This window comes from Moschus berezovskii, chromosome 20, assembly GCF_049115385.1.
Source record: "Moschus berezovskii isolate FMDL1 chromosome 20, NW_MosBer_1.0, whole genome shotgun sequence".
Lineage (NCBI taxonomy): Eukaryota > Metazoa > Chordata > Mammalia > Artiodactyla > Moschidae > Moschus > Moschus berezovskii.
In genome coordinates this window covers 36,753,785-36,775,345 of record NC_142479.1, presented here as the reverse complement: position 1 = coordinate 36,775,345, position 21,561 = coordinate 36,753,785, and the positions used below count along the sequence as shown (strand labels likewise).

At 41.3% G+C, this 21,561-nt stretch overlaps 1 protein-coding gene across 3 annotated transcripts in view; it reads left to right on the top strand.

The window, feature by feature from the left end:
• ANKFY1 (ankyrin repeat and FYVE domain containing 1) overlaps positions 1 to 21,561 on the top strand; it is a 71,508-nt gene that overhangs the window by 13,875 nt on the left and 36,072 nt on the right. For 2 of the 3 annotated variants that reach the window (XM_055403979.2, XM_088828798.1), the window contains exons 2-4: positions 3,937 to 4,129; positions 7,999 to 8,117; positions 18,331 to 18,466. In XM_055403979.2, coding sequence (XP_055259954.2) covers positions 3,937 to 4,129; positions 7,999 to 8,117; positions 18,331 to 18,466 — 448 coding nt within the window. Of the gene's footprint in view, positions 1 to 3,936; positions 4,130 to 7,998; positions 8,118 to 18,330; positions 18,559 to 21,561 lie in introns of those variants that run through there. The other variant, XM_088828799.1, reaches the window with a different exon arrangement.

The following is a 21,561-nucleotide window of genomic DNA, read 5'->3' as shown; positions in this document are numbered from 1 at the left end:
AATGTCCTTTTGATTTGCTGTGATTTTAATTGATCAGTCTTAATTCCTTGGTCAATAAAAATTTGAAACTCATTCTGTTTTTCATGACTCAAAAAAATGTTGTGTAAATAGTTAACAATAGTTTAAATTATTTAACCAATAATTATGTAATTGTGGAAAGCATAAAAGTGGTATAGAGGAAATGCTGACAATTTTGCATGCATGTGCCAGTTATAGTAATTTTATTTAATTTTCACAGCAGCACCGAGTAGAAGATCCCACCTCTTATTTTACATATAAAGAAACTGAAGCTCAGAGAGGTGAACTGCTCATGGTCCCCATAGCTAGTTACTAAACGGATTTATATTCCCATCACTTGAAACTCCAGAAGCTACTACAAGTGTATATATCAGTTTTTTAAAACTTAATTGATGCATAAGATACATGCAAAGAAGGGCAAAGCATGAGCCCAATGAATTACCAGAATAAAACTATTAATTATTTATAATTTGAATGTGCATATTTAGAATTTAACCACCACTGAGTTAACAACAAAAAATAATCTTACCACCCAGAGGGCACCCCTCCTGTGCCCTCCCAGTTACCACTCTCCTGACATTCCTCCCAAGAGAAGCGTTATCATGACTCCATAGATTCATTTTGCTCCCAGTGACCGCAACTTTTGGACAAAATTTGATGTTACTCCTAAATTCATATGTCCTTTTACATTTCCTGTTACCACATCTAGAAAATCAGTGCCAGTTTTTCTTTAAGAGGCCATCAACTTCATATCTTTCTCTGTAGGAAAAATATACATTTTGTAAAATCACATGAATGTACTGCTTTGTGCATCTCCGTTTCAGGTAAATAATTGCAATTTCTTGGCTCTTTAGTCTGAGTAACTATAAAGAACTCTTCAAAACCAGTGACCTGTAAACTTGTCACACCAGAATAGAAGTGTAGATATGAGTCCTGCCAAAGGAATTTTGTGGTTATAAATGCTAAGATTTGAAAAATATTACAATAGGATCATTGTAATATTGTACTGTTTTCTTTCAGCCAGCGGGTTGTTTTTTTTTTAAGAAATATTTGGCTTAAATATTAGTAGGCTTAATAAATTGCAGTATTTTGAAAAAAAATTAGTCATGGGAATTCTCATCTGATACATAACTCATGAGCACAGTGATCAGCAGCTGTAAGCAAATTTTCATCTTGCAAGTGCCTTCTACTTTATTTGCCCAGGAATGCTGATTTACACCTGAGATAATATCTAATTTTTTGACTCCAGGCAGTATTTAATGTGTATCTTCTACATAAGAGGAAAAAAGTTCCCTCCTGTATGTTTGAAAGTATTTAAACAAGTTTCTCTTTAAATACTTTTTCATAACTATGAAAGCAGAAAATATTTGTTATAGAATACCTGAAATGTGCAAGAAAGTGCAAAGAAGAAAACAAATCTGATATTTTGTGGTATTTGTCGTTTTGTTCCTCATATATTTGAATGTTTATAATAAAATTGAAATTATAAAATATATTTAGTTTCACAGCCTCATTTTTTTTGTTACCTATAATTTGAATGTGTGTATTTAGTATTACGTATTTCTTTGAAAACATTAATAGTTGCATAATAACTTCACTCTCATGTACCACTTATTCCTGTTTTTTAAATGGAAACATCTCTTTTTGAGCTGGCGTAGGGTTGGAGCCATACGAGTGAGTGGGAGACATCCAAGATGACTCCCACGTTTCTTCTGCAGGTAACTGGGATAGATGGTGTGTCATTTATTAGTACAGGGACCATACAAAGAGGAGCAAATTGCTTGAAGCTTAGAAGAGAGATCTGCATAGAGAGAAGGGTCTATGGATCACTGGCGCTAGATTTTGGTTTTAACCACAGACCAAGGATCTGATATAGCTGCCTTGGAAGATGGCACAGTTGAGAAGGCCAAGGGTAGACCTCCTGGGGAGTATCAGTGGTGGAGGATTTGGAGGGATGTGCAGAGAAGCGTGTGAAAGTAACAGCACCAGAACTGGAGAGAAGGAGGCACAGTGGTTGTTGAAAGAAGAAGAAAGCAGGATGGACAGCAGTGTCCTGTGCTGTCTTGTAGAGTTCTGACAGAAGAACCACTGGCAAGTGTCTTAGATTTGGCAATTAGAAGGTCATCAGTGAGAGGGGCTTCAAGCGGGTAGTGGGGACAGAGGGAGGGAATGGCAGGGTGATAGTACGTGAGGAAATGTGTGTGGTAGCTAGAGATGGAAGGGCAGAGGTGGTCAGATGTGTGAAAGGAGAGTTTTGTTTTACTGTTGATAGAGACCTAGGCCGGTGTTTGTGCTGATGAGAGGGTTCCAGCTGAAAGAGACTGAAGTTGCTGGAGCTGGGGTGGTTGATGATAAAGCGAAGGACCTGGGGAGAGTGAAGGGTTTGGAGCAGAGGTGGAGTGCTTAAGGTTGCCTAGGAGGGAGCTGCAGTCTCTGAGAAGGCAGGGGGTAGATGGGAGTAGCTTTTGGTACAGTGGGGATCGTTGGCAGTTGCTCATTTTCTCAAGACATTGTCCGAGAAGGTAGGAGATGGCCCTGAGGGCTGTGTCCAGGTTTGGAGTTTCTGTGGTGGGGAGTAGAGTAGTGAATGTTCTGTGGCCCAGAGGATGACCACAGCAGCACTGTGGTTCCACGGATACAGTTTATGAATGATTGCCTGAATCCCCACCAAGACTGCAGGTGAGAGAGAAGTTCCTGGACTTTGCTTCCTCAGAGAGACCTTCCCTAATGTCCGAAGTTAAATTTCTTTTTTAAAAGCATTTCTTTATTACAGGTTCTCAGAGCTCTGTTCTTTCTCGTACTGATCTGAAGTGTAGTTTTTCATTTAGCTGTTGCAGTTGTTATAAAGGTTTACTTTCCCCAGTAACTAAAAGCTCTGAGGAAAGATATGTCTGATTTTGCTTAAGTACTGTGCTATCAGGCCCCTCACAGATACTCGGTAAATGTTGAATGAGTCAAAAACAGTGGTTTTCAACCTTTAGAATCTGCCCCAGCACACCTGTGGGATATGACCTGCTTCCATCTGAACGGTTGTTGACTGCCCTGAGCCTTCCCAAGGGAGGGCAGGTGTCAGGTAGTGTGGGATAGTGGCTGATAGACCACTGAATACCTGGGCTGTTGTCCCAGCCCCACACGTCTCACCAGCTTCGTGACCTTGGACAAACTGTTAACCTCTCTATCCCAGTGCCCTCCTCTGTAAAGTGGCTAGTCATAATAGTACCTGCCCCATGGAGTCATTGTGAGAATTCACAGAAAACTTATAAAACAGCATGTGACATGTAGAAGTGTCTTATTCCTACTAGCGGTTTGAAAACTGATCTTCAGGGAAATTGAGAGGAAATCCCTGCACTGTGATGGCACCCTGAACAACACCATTCTTGGTCTTATAGGAGAATCAGTAAGAAATAGTAGGAACATCATGTGACTACAGTTAACCCTTGAACAATATCAGTGGCTAGGAACTCTGCCTTCCCTTCCGGCAAAGTGAAAAATCCGCGTGTAACTTAGAGCCCTCTGTGACCTTGATTCTTCCAGATCTTTGGATTCAACCAACTGCAGATGGTGTCACAGCCGTCCCCAACCTTTTTGGCACCAGGGACCAGTTTCAAGGAAAACAGCTTCTTCATGGACTGAGGGGTGGAGGAGGGTTTCCAGATGATTCAAGCGCATTACATTTATTGTGCACTTTATTTCTATTATTACATCAGCTCCACCTCAGATGGAGTTGCTTGGGGCTGTATAGTGTTTACTACTGGAAAATATCCATGTGTAGGTAAACCCACACAGTTCAAACCCATGTTGTTCAAGCGTCAGCTGTGGTCGTTTTGGATGTCCCATCCTAGCTGTGGGATGAGGGATGAGTGAGTGCTGTCTGTTTACACCTACTGTGGTAAACTTGATCCTTTGTCTCCCTTGCAGAGGAGGTGGCCAAGTTGGAGAAGCACTTGATGCTTCTCCGACAAGAGTATGTCAAGCTGCAGAGGAAACTGGCAGAGACAGAGAAGAGATGCACTCTTTTAGCTGCACAAGCAAAGAAAGAAAGTAGCAATGAGTCCTTCATCAGCCGCCTGCTGACGATCGTGGCCGACCTCTACGAGCAGGAGCAGTATAGGTGAGCTGGCACGGGGCCAGTTTGGGGAAGCAAGCCCTTTCGCTTTCTCTTGTTTTCTGCTTATCTGCAGCACAGAGTATGGGTGTCCTGGTGATTGCATCCCTGGTACAGATAGGAATTCAGGGGAGAAGTCAGCTTCTCTTGGGCTGGTCAAAGGCATCTTGGAGCTACTGGTTAGTGTAGCATGATGGTTGAGGGTTTTTGGCGTCACACAGTTCAGCTGGCCGCTTACTGGCTATGTGACCTGGAACTGTATGATGTGCTTCAGACTCCTAATCTGTAAAATGGGGATAAGAGTACTATTTACCTCAGGGTTATTGAGGAGATGATTGGATGGCATCACTGACTCAAAGAACATGAGTAAACTCCAGGAGTTGGTGATGGTCAGGGAGGCCTGGTGTGCTGCGGTCCATGGGGTCACACAGAGTTGGACACCACTGAGCGACTGAACTGAGCTAGAGTTATTGTGTGGATTAAATTAATAAATAGCATTTGAGCACTTAGAAAAACAGTGTCTGGCCTATAGTGAGTGCTCAGTTTTTAAGCTACTGTTATTAAGTGAGTTTTGTGGTAAATGTTAAAGGCTGAGTAGGATTTAATAAAGACAGTAATATCGCTAGTAGAGGGAATGGCTGAGAACAGACTCACAGATGGGAATGTGTGGAGGATTTAGAGGAGGGGGCCATTTTAGGGAACATATCCATGCAGAGGAGCACTGGAGTGGTGGGAAGCGTAGGGTGGGTTGCATTGGGATGCTAAGGTGAGGAAATTGGACTTGATCCTTTAGGAAGTGTGAAACGGGGTTTTTAAGTTTACAGGAAGGTCATAAAGTGGTGTTTCAGGCAGATTAGCCTGGTAACATCACGTAGGCGAAATTATAAACAGAACAAAGCAGAATCAGGCCAGAAGTGATGCAGGACTGAACTGGGATGATGGCTGCAGTTGTGGAAAAGAAACGTGGACATGAATGTGCCTAGAAGGATTTGCCTACTAGGGAGGCAAGATTGGATTAGATGATTTAGTAAAATTTGGAAATAAATTAAGACATTTAAAATAGATCAAAATCCAGAACTGCCATCTACCATCTTAATCATTTCTAGAAGAAAAAAAAATGAATACCGAAAAATGGGAATTACACACTCTGAGTAAAGGACAGCCCTTTCTTTAAATCTAATGGATGCAGCTACTTGTAAAACATAGGTCACTGTCTCTCTCTCTTTTTTTTCCTTCTCCTCTTTTTACCATGGATAAGTGAAAACTTTGTTCTCACTGCCTCCAGGAAGCCAACACAGCTCTCTCACTGTCCAGGGCTCTTTCCCGTTAGAATTCCCATCATTTACTTTCCCTATTACGTGACAGTTGACTGCCTTCTTACACTGTAGTCCTTCTAGGAGACAGTGGGAATGAGACTGGGCAGTTTCCTCTTCTGGCAACTTTTTACCTGGTCAGCTGTGGTATGGTCCCAGGGTTCTGGTGGGTCTCTCTTACAGTTCTAAAACCTGTCCTTTTATCAGAAGAAGGCGAAGTACCTTTGTTATCTACAACCAGTGATCAGATGGGGAATGGAGACTTTGAAGAGGACTGAGCTTTTGAAATGGAATAACTGAAAGTAGAATATAAATTTCTAAAGCAGATTCTTTTTTATCAAGATAAGGGATAAAAAAACCTTTTGTCCCATGAACGTTTGTTTTGTTGAAGAGTTTAAATAGTGTTTTTATGTGCATTTTAGTAGTCAGAGTAATCGGAGAGTTAGTAAATTTTTAAATTGAGCTCTTTCTTTATGCTTCCTCTCCAGTGACAACATCCTTGTATCCATGTTTTAAAAGGAAATACCTTTAAATGACTAGAATGAAAAAATTTTAAAAATTGCTAGCCTCCCAATTGTTTCTGCATAGAGTCTTCAAAGACTTGACCTGTCCCAAGTTTCCATTTTTGAATTATGTTTTTAAAAATTATTACTATTAGAGATTATTAGTGAAATTCTTATATTTATTTCTCTTTGGGATTGTTGTTTAGTGTCTGACTCTTACAACCCCCATGGACTGTAGCTCACCAGTCTCCTCTCTGACTGTGCGATTTCCCAGGCAGCAGTACTGGAGTGGGTTGCCTTCTCCATCTCTTTGGGATATTAGACTATAAAAGAAAAAACTTTGACTTGACATTCATGAATAATAGTAGGAATTTTATAGAAACATTAGTTTTTATAATTTTGTGGCTAAACTTAAGATATGTGGTAGAAATAGTAAGCAGTAACTGTTCATTTATGTTCTTAGAATGTAATACTTTGGAAATACGTTCAGAGTTTAAAAGTTATTTGTGCTTTGTTTTCATTATGCTTTTTTAATGTTATCATAGGATAGGATATGAGACAGTTTTATGTTCTACTTTAAATAGAATGTCAGTTCTGTTCTTTATGAATAGTGTTCTGTGCTAACAGTATTAATAAATACCCTATTCTTTTAATCTAAGATAATTCATTGCAGCTTGGTTAGTTCTTTAATGGAACTGGAATTGTTGATATGCTCACATAATTATAATGTATGTTCTAGAGGTTGCTTTCGTGGGGCGAAATGTGTCTGCATCAGGCATCGTATTGAAACCATATTCTTGTTTGTGTCTCCTTTTAAGTGCATGAGTTAATTTGTGTAAAATTTTTTTTCTTCCTTTTCTCATACATTATAGTTTTTATGTATTTAGTTTCTAAAGGCTTTCCGACCTAACAAGTTATTTTCAAGGGAAATATGCAAGTAAAAAGCCTCACAAAAACAAGCAAGGGAATGACAATGGGTGACTGTGGATTGCTGCCAACTAGCCATATGGCACGTGCTTCTGTCAGCCTAGTGGGTCATCCTTAGGTGTTTGTTAACTGCCCAGATGCTCTCCTACCTTGGCATCTGACATTTCAGAGTTAAGTATGAATAACTATTTGGAAAGCTCTATTCATATAATGGTATGTCATATATATGGAAACATGTTTGAAGAAAAGATACCTCACCCCTTTTCTTTATAAATGGTTGAGTTAAAAAATAGCCAATGCTAGGTCTGAGTGTTTCTGATAACAGGAGTCCAGATATTGGGTTTCATATTTCATATTCTTGATTGTTTTATCAAAGCTGATTTATTTATAGTTTTTGGATTAACCTTGCCTAAGCATTAGTGCGGTGTGGAGCATCATAGCACGGTAGACTGAGAGCTCTTATCACAGTCTTTAGTCTTTCAGTCTATTTCTCCCTGATGATTTAGCTTGAGTTTTTTCTATGTAAAACCTCTTTACTCTTTATATGAATATTAGTCATCCTTTGTAACTTGTAGGCTGCACCATCATGGGGGTGACATTAGGGAATGTCTTTGAAAGCAGAGCATCCCATGTGAACTAAACACTACTGCTGCTGCTGCTGCTGCTGCTAAGTCACTTCAGTCGTGTCTGACTCTTTGTGACCCCATAGACGGCAGCCCACCAGGCTTCCCCGTCCCTGGGATTCTCCAGGCAAGAACACTGGAGTGGGTTGCCATTTCCTTCTCCAATGTGTGAAAGTGAAAAGTGCAAGTGAAGTTGCTCAGTCGTGTTCGACCCTTAGCTACCCCATGGACTGCAGCCTACCAGGCTCCTCTGTCCATGGGGTTTTCTAGGCACGAGTACTGGAGTGGCTTGCCATTGCCTTCTCTGGGAAACGTGTCTAGCAATGCTTTATAAATATGGCCCGTCAGTGCTAGCATAGAGAGATACTGTTGCTGTGTTTTTTTTTTCCCCTTTCACAGAGGTATGTTGGTCAGTTAGTACTCACATACTGATTAGCTGTGAATTCCAGCTATACCTAGTTATAATAACATTTTTTCTTTTTATACCTGTGGATATTTTTCTTCATCAGTGACTTGAAGATAAAGGTTGGGAGCAGGCACATCAACGCCCACAAGTTTGTCCTGGCGGCCCGCAGTGACAGTTGGAGTCTGGCCAGTTTGTCTTCCACCAAGGAGCTGGACCTGTCAGGTGAGCCTCTGACCGGCTGGGGATTCAAAACTCCCGGCATATGAACACTTGGCAGAAGGTTATGGTATGTCACTTTGAAATATTTGTGGCTTAGTGGAAGTAGAATACTTCTCTTATGAATTGGTGGTGACCATAAACTAGTTAAATAGTGAGTCATTAGGTAGTACTTTGTGGACACTTCTGTTTAATATCTGGCTGCTGCCGCTGCTGCTGCTAAGTCACTTCAGTCGTGTCGGACTCTGTGACCCCATAGACGGAAGCCCACCAGGCTCCCCTGTCCCTGGGATTCTCCAGGCAAGAACACTGGAGTGGGTTGCCATTTCCTTCTCCAATGTGTGAAAGTGAAAAGTGAAAGTGAAGTCGCTCAGTCGTGTCCGACCCTTAGCTACCGCACGGACTGCAGCCTACCAGGCTCCTCCATCCATGGGATTTTCTAGGCAAGAGTACTGGAGTGGCTTGCCATTGCCTTCTCCAAATATCTGGCTAAAAAATCATAAATCTTTGAGGAACTACAGTATTCATATAATTTATAAAATAAGAATATCTCTACATGTAACTTTTCATATAGTAATATGTTATAAATATGAGAGCATATGTAGAGAAAAAATTTGTTTCCACTAAGAGAAAATCCTGCTGCTGTTCAGCTGGTTAAAATTTAACCCTAGCTGCCAAAATACTTTTCCTGGTCTTTAAGAACGGAATTCAGAAGTAACAGTTACTGAAAAAAATAAGAATATTCTTTTTTTAAAATCAAAGGATGACCAGCTGTCTTCAGAATTTAAGTGCTTGAACTGTTTAACGTTACTGTTTTTGTGGCACATGTATTTTGTAGAATTTGGGTAAATATGGTGGTTAAGTAAACTTAAAAACATCATTTTCAAAAGTTCATTTCAAAATTGCATTTTCACTTAGTATTTGCCTAACTGCTGCTACAAAAGAGCAAATTTTAAATTTAATTCTGCTGTTACTAATCAAAAGAATTACAAGTCTCCTGTAAATGTGTTCTGCTGCTGCTACTGCTAAGTCTCTTCAGTCATGTCCAACTCTATGTGACCCTGTAGGCGGCAGCCACCAGGCTCCGCCATCCCTGGGATTCTCCAGGCAAGAACACTGGAGTGGGTTGCCATTTCCTTCTCCAATGCATGAAAGTGAAAAGTAAAAGTGAAGTCACTCAGTTGTGTCTGACTCTTCACGACCCCATGGATTGCAGCCTACCAGGCTCCTCCGTCCATGGGATTTTCCAAGCAAGAGTACTGGAGTGGGTTGCCATTGCCTTCTCCAAAATATGTTATACTTTCATATTTAAAAGAAAAGAATCAAAAAACTGATACCATATGGTAAGGAGTATACTCACGCATTAAGATATGAGTTACTTGCAGAAGTGATTGGCTGTGTAAAAAGTCTCCTGAATTATGTCTTTGTTCAAAAAATTCATTGCCGTGGTTTGATCCCTGCTGTAAGGTTTGCTTTGAGGAATGAGCAGCTGCAGAGCCAAAATTTTTTGTGGCTTTGATAAATCAGACACCTACTAAGATATCTGTGGTAGAACTTAGGGCGTATTTACTTTCCTTTATAAAGTTTATCTTTGAAGGGTTCCAGGGCTTCCCTGATAGCTCAGTTGGTAAAGAATACGCCTGCAGTGCAGGAGACCCCAGTTCGTTCCTGGGTCAGGAAGATCTGCTGAAGAAGTGATAGGCTACCCACCCCAGTATTCTTGGGCTTCCCTTGTGGCTCAGCTGGTAAAGAATCCGCCTGCAATGCGGGAGACCTGGGTTCGATCCCTGAGTTGGGAAGATCCCCTGGAGAAGGGAAAGGCTACCCACTCAGTACTCGGGCCTGGAGAATTCCATGGACTATATAATCTCTGGGGTCACAAAGAGTTGGACATGGCTGAGTGACTTTCACTTCACTTGAAGGGTTCCAAGGAGCTAGTGGCATCTGTGGACCTGTTCAGGTTTGTGTGTTGTGCCCAGAGTCCTGCTGAGTTCCCTGGATGGGCATGGGTGTGGGCTCACAGCAGCTGAAACTACCTGAAAAGCCTGTGTGTTCCATGACGTCTGGAAGCACTACTGCACGTGGCTGCCTGCAGCTGAGGGAGGTTGGAAACAGGCTCTTGTAAACAAGTGTATAAATAGGGCAAAAGCTGTGTTTTAAATGGTTGAACCTTCTCCCCACTCGTGGGTTTGGTAAAATCATCTTATGGATCTACTGGTGTTCTGTTTCTTCAAAATTGTTCCATTAATATCACAAATGCTCAGTGGCAGGCACTTTGCAAGGTACTAGGGACACAGCAGTGAATAAAATTAAATTCCTGTTTTCATGATACTTACATTCTTAGATTGACATCCTAAGCCCCACAGTGTCGTTTGAAATTCTTTTGTAATTGATATTTATTAAAATTCAAAATAAGCACAAGTTAATTTTTTAAATTAATTAATCTGTTTACCTTGTTGCACCAGGTCTTAGTTGCGGCATACAGGATCTGTAGTTGTATGTAGCATGTGGGATCTGGTTCCCTGACCAGGGAGCCAAACCATGCCCCTTGCATTGCGAGCACAGTATTAGCCACTGGACTACCAAGGAAGTCCCAGCACAACTTTAATTCTGTTAATTGTTTTAAGAATTTTAGCCCATGTTGAAGAATATACAATAGGCATTATATGCCAAGTTTTTAAAAGGTATTTGGACATAATGAAAATTTTCTTAAATCATACCTTGTTCAAAAAAGTAAAATGTGTGCTTGATCTGACCCAGTGACAAAGTCACAGTCACTTCTGTAAGATTCTTGCCAGAAATTCATGACCTCAGTCTAATTGTGAGAAAGCATCAGATTAACCCAAGTTGAGGAACATTCCACAGAATTACTGACAAGGTCATGAAAGACAAGATAAGACTTAGGAATTGTTACAGATTGGAGGAGATTTAGGAGATATGATAATAAAATTCAAGGTGGAACCCTCAATTGGATTCTGGACCGTAAAAGGACATTATTGGGATAACTGGCAAAGTTTGTAAAGATCTGTAATTAGGTAATAGTATTGTATCGGCCCTAACCACCTGGTTGTAATCATTGTGCCCTGGTTATCAAGATGCTGATGTTAGGGGAGGATCAGTGGAGGGTATATGGGAACTCTACATCTGTTCTGTAAGTCTGGCATTGTTTCAAAATATAAAGATTTAAAAGGTATGAATTTGCTTTGTATTTCTTGATTATTTTATATATAAAGATACATTTATGAAGAATACTGACTGATCAGCTGGGAAGAGAAAGGATATAACTGTTAACGCGACACAGTACAAGTCTTGATGCACGATATTTACTTATTTAGGAAGTAAAGCAGTCTGCTTCAGGCTCAGTGGTTTGTTTATAGCCTCTCTCTGTCACTTCAGCAGTAGCAGCTGACACTGAGCAGTTCTAATGCCATAGAATAGCTGTTGTGAAGCTAGAGTTTCTTGCATGCCTCCTCCAGCAAAGATCTTGTGGTTCCCTGGCATGAGCGTTTATGGTGAGTCATTCAGCTTTTCTGGAATGTGTTCTGGGTCCTGCCAAGCCATTCCCAAACCAGAAAGCATCCTCCCTCCTTTCAGTCCAGTTAGGAAACCTGCACTAAACACCGACCTGGGAGGCTGCGCTGTGTTGTGAAGGGACCACAGGTTCCCAGTCTCTGTGCTCAGGTACACTAAGGTGCTCAGGCAAACTCACAGGACAGTGGCAGTTTACGTTTTCAGGAGAAATTCAGCAATATCTGTTAGATAGTGTGAGAACTACTGGTTCTAGGTTGTTTGGTTTCAGTTTTTTGTTGATACCTATGGTAGTTTAGGGGCTTCCCTGGTGGCTCAGAGGTTAAAGCGTCTGCCTCCAATGTGGGAGACCCAGGTTCGATCCCTGGGTTGGGAAGATCCCCTGGAGAAGGAAATGGTAACCCACTGCAGTATTCTTGCTGGAGAATCCCATGGACGGAGAAGCCTGGTAGGCTACAGTCCACGGGGTCGCAAAGAGTGGGACGCGACTGAACGGAACGGAACAGATGGTAGTTTAAGATGTGTCCATAAATTACCTGATATCCCTCCCTTCCCATGTGGATCCTGATTCCCCTCCTCTTAGGTACATGCTGACTGAGCTTGTAGATAATAACATGTTACTTCAGAGATACATCTTAGAAGGCATTGTGACTCCTTCCTTGCTCTGCCCTGTGGATTGCTCACTTTGGGAGAGGTTAGCTGCTATGTCATGAGGACACTCAGATGGCCCTGTGGCCTCCTGTTAACAGCTGAGATCCGCACCCTCCTCCCCCCGAGATTATCTTAGAGTTTCAAGTGATCTTTTTATCTGTGGTCATGTTCCCTTACTCCATCCTAACATGGCTTTTGTGTTTTTCCCTCTAATCTGTGGTTATGCTAAATTTGTCTTGTGTGTTAGTTTAAAATAGTCTGTTTCGGTAATAATCATAGCAACTTTTTCTATAGCAGTTACCATGTGGTGGTAATTTACAGGTATTAACTCTTTTATCTTTAGGATAACACTTTGAGGTAACTACTGTTTATTCCCATCTTATTGGTTAACCATATATGCTTCTATCTAGTGGCTAGTGTAAATAGTTTGCAGTGAATACTGGTTTACAGATCTCTCTTCAAGATCCTGTTTTCAGTTCTTTTGAGTATACCAGAAGTGGAATTGCTGGGTCACAGAGAATTTCTATTTAAAAATTTTTAAGAAGCTGTTTTCCATAGGGTCTGCACCATTTTGCATGTTCCCCAACAGTGCACTAGGGTTCCAGTTTTACCACATACTCACTCATACTGGTTGTTTACTGTGGTTTGGTTTGTTTTGCTAGAGGTTTGAGGTGCTCTAATCTTGAATCTATAAAGATTTAGGTCTGTCACCATATTCAGAAAGCTATTGACCATCATTTCTTAAATACTTTTCTTCCTTGGTCTCTTCTGTCCTTCCAGGACTCCAGTCACACGTACACTGGACCCTTTGTTACTATCCAGTAGGTCTGTTTGAGGCTTTTTTGTTTGTTTTTCCTCCTGACCTTTTTTTTTTTGGTCTGTTCTTCAGATAGGATAAATTCTATTGATCTAGCTTCAAGTTTACTGACTTTTTGCACTTGAGCCTCTTCTTGAGCCCACTGAGTAAGTTTTTATTCCATATATTGTATTTTTCATTTCTGTAATTTCTGTTTGTTCTTTCTTACAGTTTATATGCTGAGCATTTTTATCTTTTAATTTTAGGTGTGTTTTCCTTTACCTTCTGGAGCATAGTTATATTCAATGTTTTCAATTCTTTGATAAGTTCAATATCTGGGTCATCTTGAAGTTAGCATATTTTGGTTGGCTTTTCCCTTGAAAAAATGGTCATATTTTCCAGATTTTTTCCATAACAAATGATTTTAGACTGTGTCCTGGACATTGCCATTATGTGGAGTCGACTCTGGTCCTGTGTGCCATCCTCTGGAAAATGCTGAATCTCTTTAGGTGCAAATCTCAGGTTCTGTTTCACCTTCTGTGGATAGTGGTTCAAATATCACTTCAGTTTTTCTTTTTTTTTTCCTTTGAGGCAGTTTTATTTATTTTTGGCCATCCTGGGTCTCCGTTGCTGTGTGGGCTTTTCTCTAGTTGTGGTGAAAGGGGGCCAGTGTCTAGCCTTCTAGTCTCTAGAAGCCTTTGCAGTGGCTTCTCTCGTTGCAGAGCTCAGGCTCTAGGGCACACGGGCTTCAGTAGTTTCAGCATGTGGGCTCAGTATTTGTGACTCTCAGGCTTTAGAGCACAGGCTCAATAGTTGTGACACACTGGCTTAGTTGCTCCTTGGCATGTGGGACCTTCTGGGAATCAGGGATCAAACCTGTGTCTCCTGCATTGGCAGGCAGATTCTTTACCGCTGAGCCACCAGGGAAGCCCCCTCACTTCGGTTTTTAAAGCTGGGCTAGGACTGTTCCATGCATGAATGGCTCAGAGGCAAGGCTGAGGCCTGTGTGCCTTCTTACACAGAATTAGAAAATGTCCTTCTCCGATTCTCTTTTCTCTGGAATTCTCCCCTTACCCTTCAGTGCCCTTTAGGCTTCATCTTCTGGTTCATCTGGCCAGAAAGATGGTGTTCTTATTGGAATTTTAGGCGTCCTTATGGTCAGGACAGCAGTGTTCCTCCTGGACAGATCTACCCTCAGGGCAAAGCCATAAAGAGGAAAAAAATACTCGAGAAACTGATACAGTGCAATTGCTTCTTCAAGGGGTGCCTCCTAGAGCAATTCAAGTGCTTTTGTTTACTTTTGGAATCCTCTAGTTGTTTTTGGCCCTCTGTTGGGGGCGGGAGGAGAAGGGGACAACGGAGAATGAGATGGCTGGATGGCATCACCGACTCTGTGGACATGAGTTTGAGTGTACTCCGGGAGTTGGTGATGGACAGGGAGGCCTGGCGTGCTGTGATTCATGGGGTCGCGGAGAGTCGGACACGACTGAGCGACTGAACTGAACTGAACTGAACTGACAGTTTTTAGCTGTAGTCAGTTAAAATAGTATGGGTTGTCACACTCCCATAACAGAACTAGACCCTCTGTTCTTTTTTGATACTGGGATTATTTAGAACTACGATATGGGGTTTATTTTTGTTTCTAAGAAGTTATATTCAGGGGTACATCCTTAAACTGACCAAAGAGGATGTTTTCACTGATGAAAGAGGCAGTCTGTAGGGATGGTCTAATGGTTAGGCCTTGGCACTTTCGCTGCTGGGGCCCTGGTTGGAGAACAAAGACCCCACAAGTCCTGAGGCACAGAACAACAACAACAAAAAGTATAGTCTATAATGATTTTGAAATTTTACGACTAAAAAACTTATGTAAGGTAGATGAAAAATAGTTGGAAACTTGAGGACAAACCAGAGTCATAGTAGAAGATTCAAAACACCTTTCTCAGTTTTGTTTTGTTTTAATATATTTATTTGCTATGTTGAATCTTAGTTGTGTGATGAAAAATGTGGCAATGGGCTCAGTTGCTCCTCGGCTTATGGGGTCTTCGTTCCCCAACCAGGGATTGAACCTGTGTCCCCTACTTTGGCATGTGGATTCTTGTCCAGTGTGCCACCAGAGAAGTCCTCTTTCTCAGTTTTCACAGATTGGGGATTTAAGTAACAAAGTTAATTTCCTCAGTATGCTTCATTTAATGGTTGGTTAATTGCAAAAGGATGAATTTATTCCCATTCTTTCCAAATGTTTTGCAAAAACATTTATTTAAAGTTGGTCAAACGCATAGTCATCCTCACAGTCATGGATTTTTATCAGCTTGTGTGCTGGGCCTGGTGAAGGGGTGATGGCTTCTAGCAGCAGATACAACAGGCAGGATGAACGCCAGCTGGTTTCACTTCTCAGAGTCTACTCTTTTTAAAAGTAGTTTCTGGTTATTGGGTCATCTGACATTTGTGGCCACTTTCTTAATAGATGGGAGGCAGGTAGACTGCCGTCATTTTCCAAAAGATACACACAAGCACAGATGGGCACAATAACGAACAGGAATGGTATAGACCTAACAGAAGCAGAAGATAATAAGAAGAGGTACAGGAATACACAGAAGAACTGTACAACAAATATCCTCATGACCCCGATAACCACGATGTTGTGATCACTCACCTAGAGCCAGACATCCTGGAATGCAAAGTCAAGTGGGCCTGAGGAAGCATCAGTACGAACAAAGCTAGTGGAGGTGATGGAATTCCAGTTGAGCTATTTCAAATCCTAAAAGATGATGCTGTGAAAGTGCTGCACTCAATATGCCAGCAAATTTGGAAAACTCAGCAGTGGCCACAAGACTGGAAAAAAGGTCAATTTTCATTCCAATCCCAAAGAAAGGCAATGGCAAAGAATGTTCAAACTACCGCACAATCGCACTCATCTTACACTCTAGCAAAGTCATGCTCAAAATTCTCCAAGCCAGGCTTCAACAGTACGTGAACCGTGGACTTCCAGATGTTCAAGCTGGGTTTAGAAGAGGCAGAGGCACCAGAGATCAAATTGCCAACATCCACTGGATCATGGAAAAAGCAAGAGAGTTCCAGAAAAACATTTACTTCTGCTTTATTGACTGTGCCAAAGCCTTTGACTGTGTGGATGACAACAAACTGTGGAAAATTCTTCAAGAGGTAGGTACCAGACCACCTAACCTGCCTCCTGAGATATATGTATGCAGGTCAGGAAGCAACAGTCAGAACTGGACATGGAACAACAGACTGGTTCCAAATCGGGAAAGGAGTACGTCAAGGCTGTATATTGTCACCATGCTTATTTAACTTACATGCAGAATACATCATACGAAATGCTGGACTGGTTGAAGCACAAACTGAAATCAAGATTGCTGGGAGGAATATCAATCACCTCAGATATGCAGATGACACCACCCTTATGGCAGAAAGTGAAGAAGAACTAAAGAGCCTCTTGATGAAAGTGAAAGAGGAGAGTGAAAAAGTTGGCTTAAAACTCAACATTCAGAAAACTAGGATCATGGCATCCGGACCCATCATTTCATGGCAAAGAGATGGGGAAACAAGGAAAACAGTGACAGACTTTATTTTTTGGGTTCCAAAATCACTGCAGATTGTGACTGCAGCCATGAAATTAAAAGACGCTTGCTCCTTGGAAGGAAAGCTATGATCAGCCTAGACAGCATATTAAAAAGCAGAGACATTACTTTGCCAACCAAGGTCCGTCTAGTCAAGGCTATGGTTTTTCCCGTGGTCATGTATGGATGTGAGAGTTGGCCTGTGAAGAAAGGTGAGTGCCGAAGAATTGATGCTTTTGAACTGTGGTGCTGGAGAAGACTCTTGAGAGTCCCTTGGACTGCAAGGAGATCCAACCAGTCCGTCCTAAAGGAAATCAGTCCTGAATATTCATTGGAAGGACTGATGCTGAAGCTGAAACTCCAATACTCTGGCCACCTAATGTGCAGAACTGACTCACTGGAAAAGACCCTGATGCCGGGAAGGATTGAAGGCGGGAGGAAAAGGGGATGACAGGATGAGATGGTTGGATGGCATCACTGACTCAATGGACATGAATTTGAGTAAGCTCTGGGAGTTGGTGATGGACAGGGAGGCCTGGCGTGCTGCAGTCCATGGGGTCACAGCGTCAGACACGACTGAGTGAATGAACTGACTGACACAGAAGCACCTAACCTCCTTCTGGTTCATTGTTCTTTGCCCACTGCTTAGTGTGAGACTCAGAGTGGATCACTTCTCAGTTTATTGTTTGGAGATTAAGGGACGAATCAAGGCAGGAGTGGGAAAGTTTGGTGATCGCTTGAATCTTATTTGAAGATTTTTATTCAGATATTTATATGAAATTTTGAGGGTTACAGGGCATCTCTGCTGATGTCATTTTTTTAGACACTGTTTTCAAAAACTGTTCAGATTTGGGTTTATTCATCATACCAGTTTGTTGGTTTGGACAGTTTGGGTAGGGTTATTAAAGGAAATCAAGCGAAATTTTAAAATAAAGCAACCACCACAGAGAAGATGTTTGACGGTGGTGGTGTTGTGATGCCCTCATTGTTAGGGATAAGTTATCTTCCCCACATAAGGCTGAAAGAACCAAGTTGTGGTATATGGACAGACCTCGGAGAGATTTTGGGTTCAATTCCAGTCCATGGCCGTAAAGAGCAAAACTCATAATAGTGTGTCATGTGAATTTTTTGTTTTCTCAGTACATATGAATGTTACGTTTACACTATATTGTAGCCTCTTAAGTGTGTATTAACATTATGTCTAGAAAAAACATAGTACATACCTTAATTTAAAAATACTTAATGGCTAAAGATTTCTAACCATCATTTTGTAACACACGGTTGCCATAACCCTTCAATTTGTGGAGAAAAAACAATACCTGCAAAGTGCAGTGAAGTGAAAGATTTGCCTGTACAGATGTGGTACAGATGCCCGAAAAAAGAATGTAAACTCTGTCATATATTTAAAATATTTTCCTTCAGCTTATTTGACATCTTTAATAGGTTCATTTCCCCCATGTACTGCCCCTTGCAAAACTTTTAACACTTTTCTGGAGTCAGATGGTACCCAGAATGCTTAATTACCCTTTTTAATGGCTGTGTGATATTTCTTTGAGCTGGGTCACAATTTTCTTTGTAGCCTTAGCTTTTAGGGGTCCTTGGGAGGGCCTGACTATGTCATCTGTGCTTTGTCTTCAAAATTTTTATGCTTTCTTTCTTTAACCAGATGCTAACCCCGAGGTGACAATGACAATGCTTCGCTGGATCTATACGGACGAGTTGGAGTTCAGAGAAGACGATGTATTCCTGACTGAGCTGATGAAACTAGCTAATCGGTTTCAGCTACAGCTCCTTAGGGAGAGGCAAGTCACAGCAGATACAGTCAAGCACCTCAGATGGTAGTGGCTGAGCTTTAATTATGCCAAGCTCTGGGAAAACAGCTGCTTCTGCTAATGTAAATAACTTTTGCAAGGTGTTCTTTTAAAGGCAATAGTGGGGAGAGGATTTTGTCTCCCTTGCTGTTTGTTGTCTTGTAAGCTAAATTTTGCTGAAGCTTTTGGGTCTTCTCTCTTCTTTCACTGATTTATTACCTGCGATTACATCGATGTTGAACTGATGAACTGAATATGAAATAATCCAGTGTCCAACCCCTCAACTTTCCCTCCTATATCATTTCCTTTCACTTCTACTTTCTGTCTGCTTGGAAGAAGTTCTGACCTTGGAAGAAGGTCATATTCTCTTGTTATAAACACATTAATGACTAAATTAGTACATGAGAGTCTGTCTCAGTAAATTTCATAGTGTTTCTGAGATCTCACTCACTTCATTTGTTACTGCTTTTTAGGTTCCAAGGAGATAGCCTGCTATGTTTTTTATACTGCACTTCTCTGTTGCTCTCCCAGCTTGGTCTTTATAAACTACAGACACAGTGAGAACACAGTGTTCACCAGGTGATAGCAGACGAAATACTCTTTTTTGTTGGTGACTTAGCCCTTGGAAGTCAGCTTGTTAGAAGGAGTGCTTTTTCCATCACTTAGTGATCTTTTGTGTTCTGTGTATGTGAAGGAATGGTGTTTCTTCTGGGTGGGTGGAGGGATAGCATTCCGTCTGTTGTGTTGCCCTCAGTGTCAAGGGGGCTTCCCAGGTGGTTCAGTGGTAGAGAATCCGCTTGCCAAGCAGGAGACTCAGGTTTGATCCTTGGGCCCAGAAGATCCCCTGGAGAAGGAAATGACAAACCACTCCAGTATTCTTGCCTGGGAAATCCCATGGACAGATGAGCCTGGCGGGCTACAGTCCATGGGGTCGCAAAGAGTCAGACAAGACATAGCAACTAAATAGCCACAGCAGCAGAATCAAGAGAGACCTGGCTACCTAGAGCCGCTTGTTCTGTTTTCATTAAGGCTGGCTGTGTCCCCTGAGATGGCCCACTGTGCCCCACATGAGTCAGTACGCAGGTTACTCCTAATTATCTGTGATTGATGTGGGCTTGAGGCCATATTAATGCCTAAATCCAGTAACCTAAAAACCAAACCAGGTCTAGAATTTGTAGGTACATATAGTATCAGGTTAGCCAGGATAGCTTTATGTAAAGGTCTTTCTTTGGGTGAGTTTTTGAATCATCTCAGAGTGAAATCAGAGCATGATTTTAATTAGATTGAATGTGATTGATATCTACCCCCCCCCAAGATTTCCTGAGCTTTCTCAGATTGATTTTCTTGCTTATAAATTGAATCACTTTGATAAAAGTGCCCTGCAGTTCAGAGTAGTTTAGATAGCTGTAATCTGTGTAATGGATTCTTTAATTAAAGTGTTTATTGTTTATTAACTGATTAGGCTTCATAACTATCAACATTACCAGATGCTCAGTGTTTTGTTATTGGATGTGGGTATTAAGTTTATCTGTCAAGGCTTTGTTAAAGGCTGGGATGGAAGAGACCCAGCCATGGAGTCAAATGTCGGATTTTGAACAATCACAGAGTGCCCACTGCTGTTTGCAGAAGGAATTACACATTTGAAATAGGAAGTGAAAGGGCTGTGACACATGGGTGTGTGCAGTTAAATGTGAAGCAGGTGTTGCTGATGTTTATCATGTAGGGATCTTGGTTTGGGAATGCGGTCACCAGGTTGATGAAAAGGGAAAAGGAAGTTTTGGGTGTAAACATTATCAGGAAAATACTCTTAAATGAGAGATAATTAATAGTGTATGCTAACAACTGACAGTTTAAATAATTTTTTTTCTCCTGATTATTAGCTACATGTTCAGTGTGTGGTATTTAGGAAATTTAGAATTATACAGATAACAAAAGTAAATTATCTGTGATTTAACCACAGTTAACCTTTTATTGTTTATCCTTTTGGTAATTTTTATGCCTTATGTTCAGAGGCACAGATGACACAAAACTGGACAGGAGTTTGTAGGACGCTTAAGCATACGCTTGTCTTTAAAAATTAGGTGTACTGTTTTGTGCATCTGTATTTTTTTATACTCTAAAATGAAAAGCATGTATTAACAGCAACAAAAATCCCTTTAGAGAAAAGTTAGTATGCCTTTCTGCTTTTCAAAAAGATGTGAACTGAGAATCTGAATTTTTAAATATGATTACATGTTCTTCAGTTGTTTAAGTCATGCCAGTGACTATTTGTAGGCTATCCACATTGTGAATGGCACTCTGGGGATCCCAGAGTTTAGTGAAAATGAAGTGTCTGCCAGTTGTAACAAAACATCTGTCCTCATGAAACATTGAGTGCCTTGGTGCAGTGTCTCTTGATGGTAGTAAGGAAGAGAATAGCATTTTCACACTCAGCATTTGTCTATAAAAATGCTTTGTGACATGCTCTGCAGATGAGTCAGTACTCCCTGAGATCACACCATGTTTTAAGACGTTAGGATATTTGTCAGTGTAAAAGTGGGAAAAGTTTTACGTATCCGAAAAGAGGACATTTCTCCTGGAATGCTCTGATTTCATAGCCGGGGTCAGAATGACTTCATCAGACATTGCAGCCAGCATGCTAGAGTTTGGGGAGACTAGAGTGCCGACAGCAGAGGCTCAGAAGTAGAGCATCCTTACTCGTTATTGTAGTGACTTACTTAGATATGGTGCCAGTTTGATTTAAAAGTGCCCTGGGGGAGGTGCTTCTTAACCAAGCTACGTTGCTTAAAAACAGAGTACATAAGCACAGGTCTTGGAATTAAATGGGTGCGTGCGTTTACTGCTAGGTGGAGAAGTGGCTGCAAGGTTATTCTTGCTCCTGGCTGAAATCTCATTTGTGAGGTTTAGAAAATTTGTTCCTCCTCCTTCTCAGGTCTTTCTCGTGACTTTCCTCCTTTCTTCCCCGTGACTTTCCTCCTTTCTTCCCCCGTCTTCCCCTGTCTTCCCGTGTCCTCTTGGTATTCAAACCTCACCTGTTAAAGTTAGGAGTTATCTGTTAGCCAATTATTCTTATTTATAGTAGGACT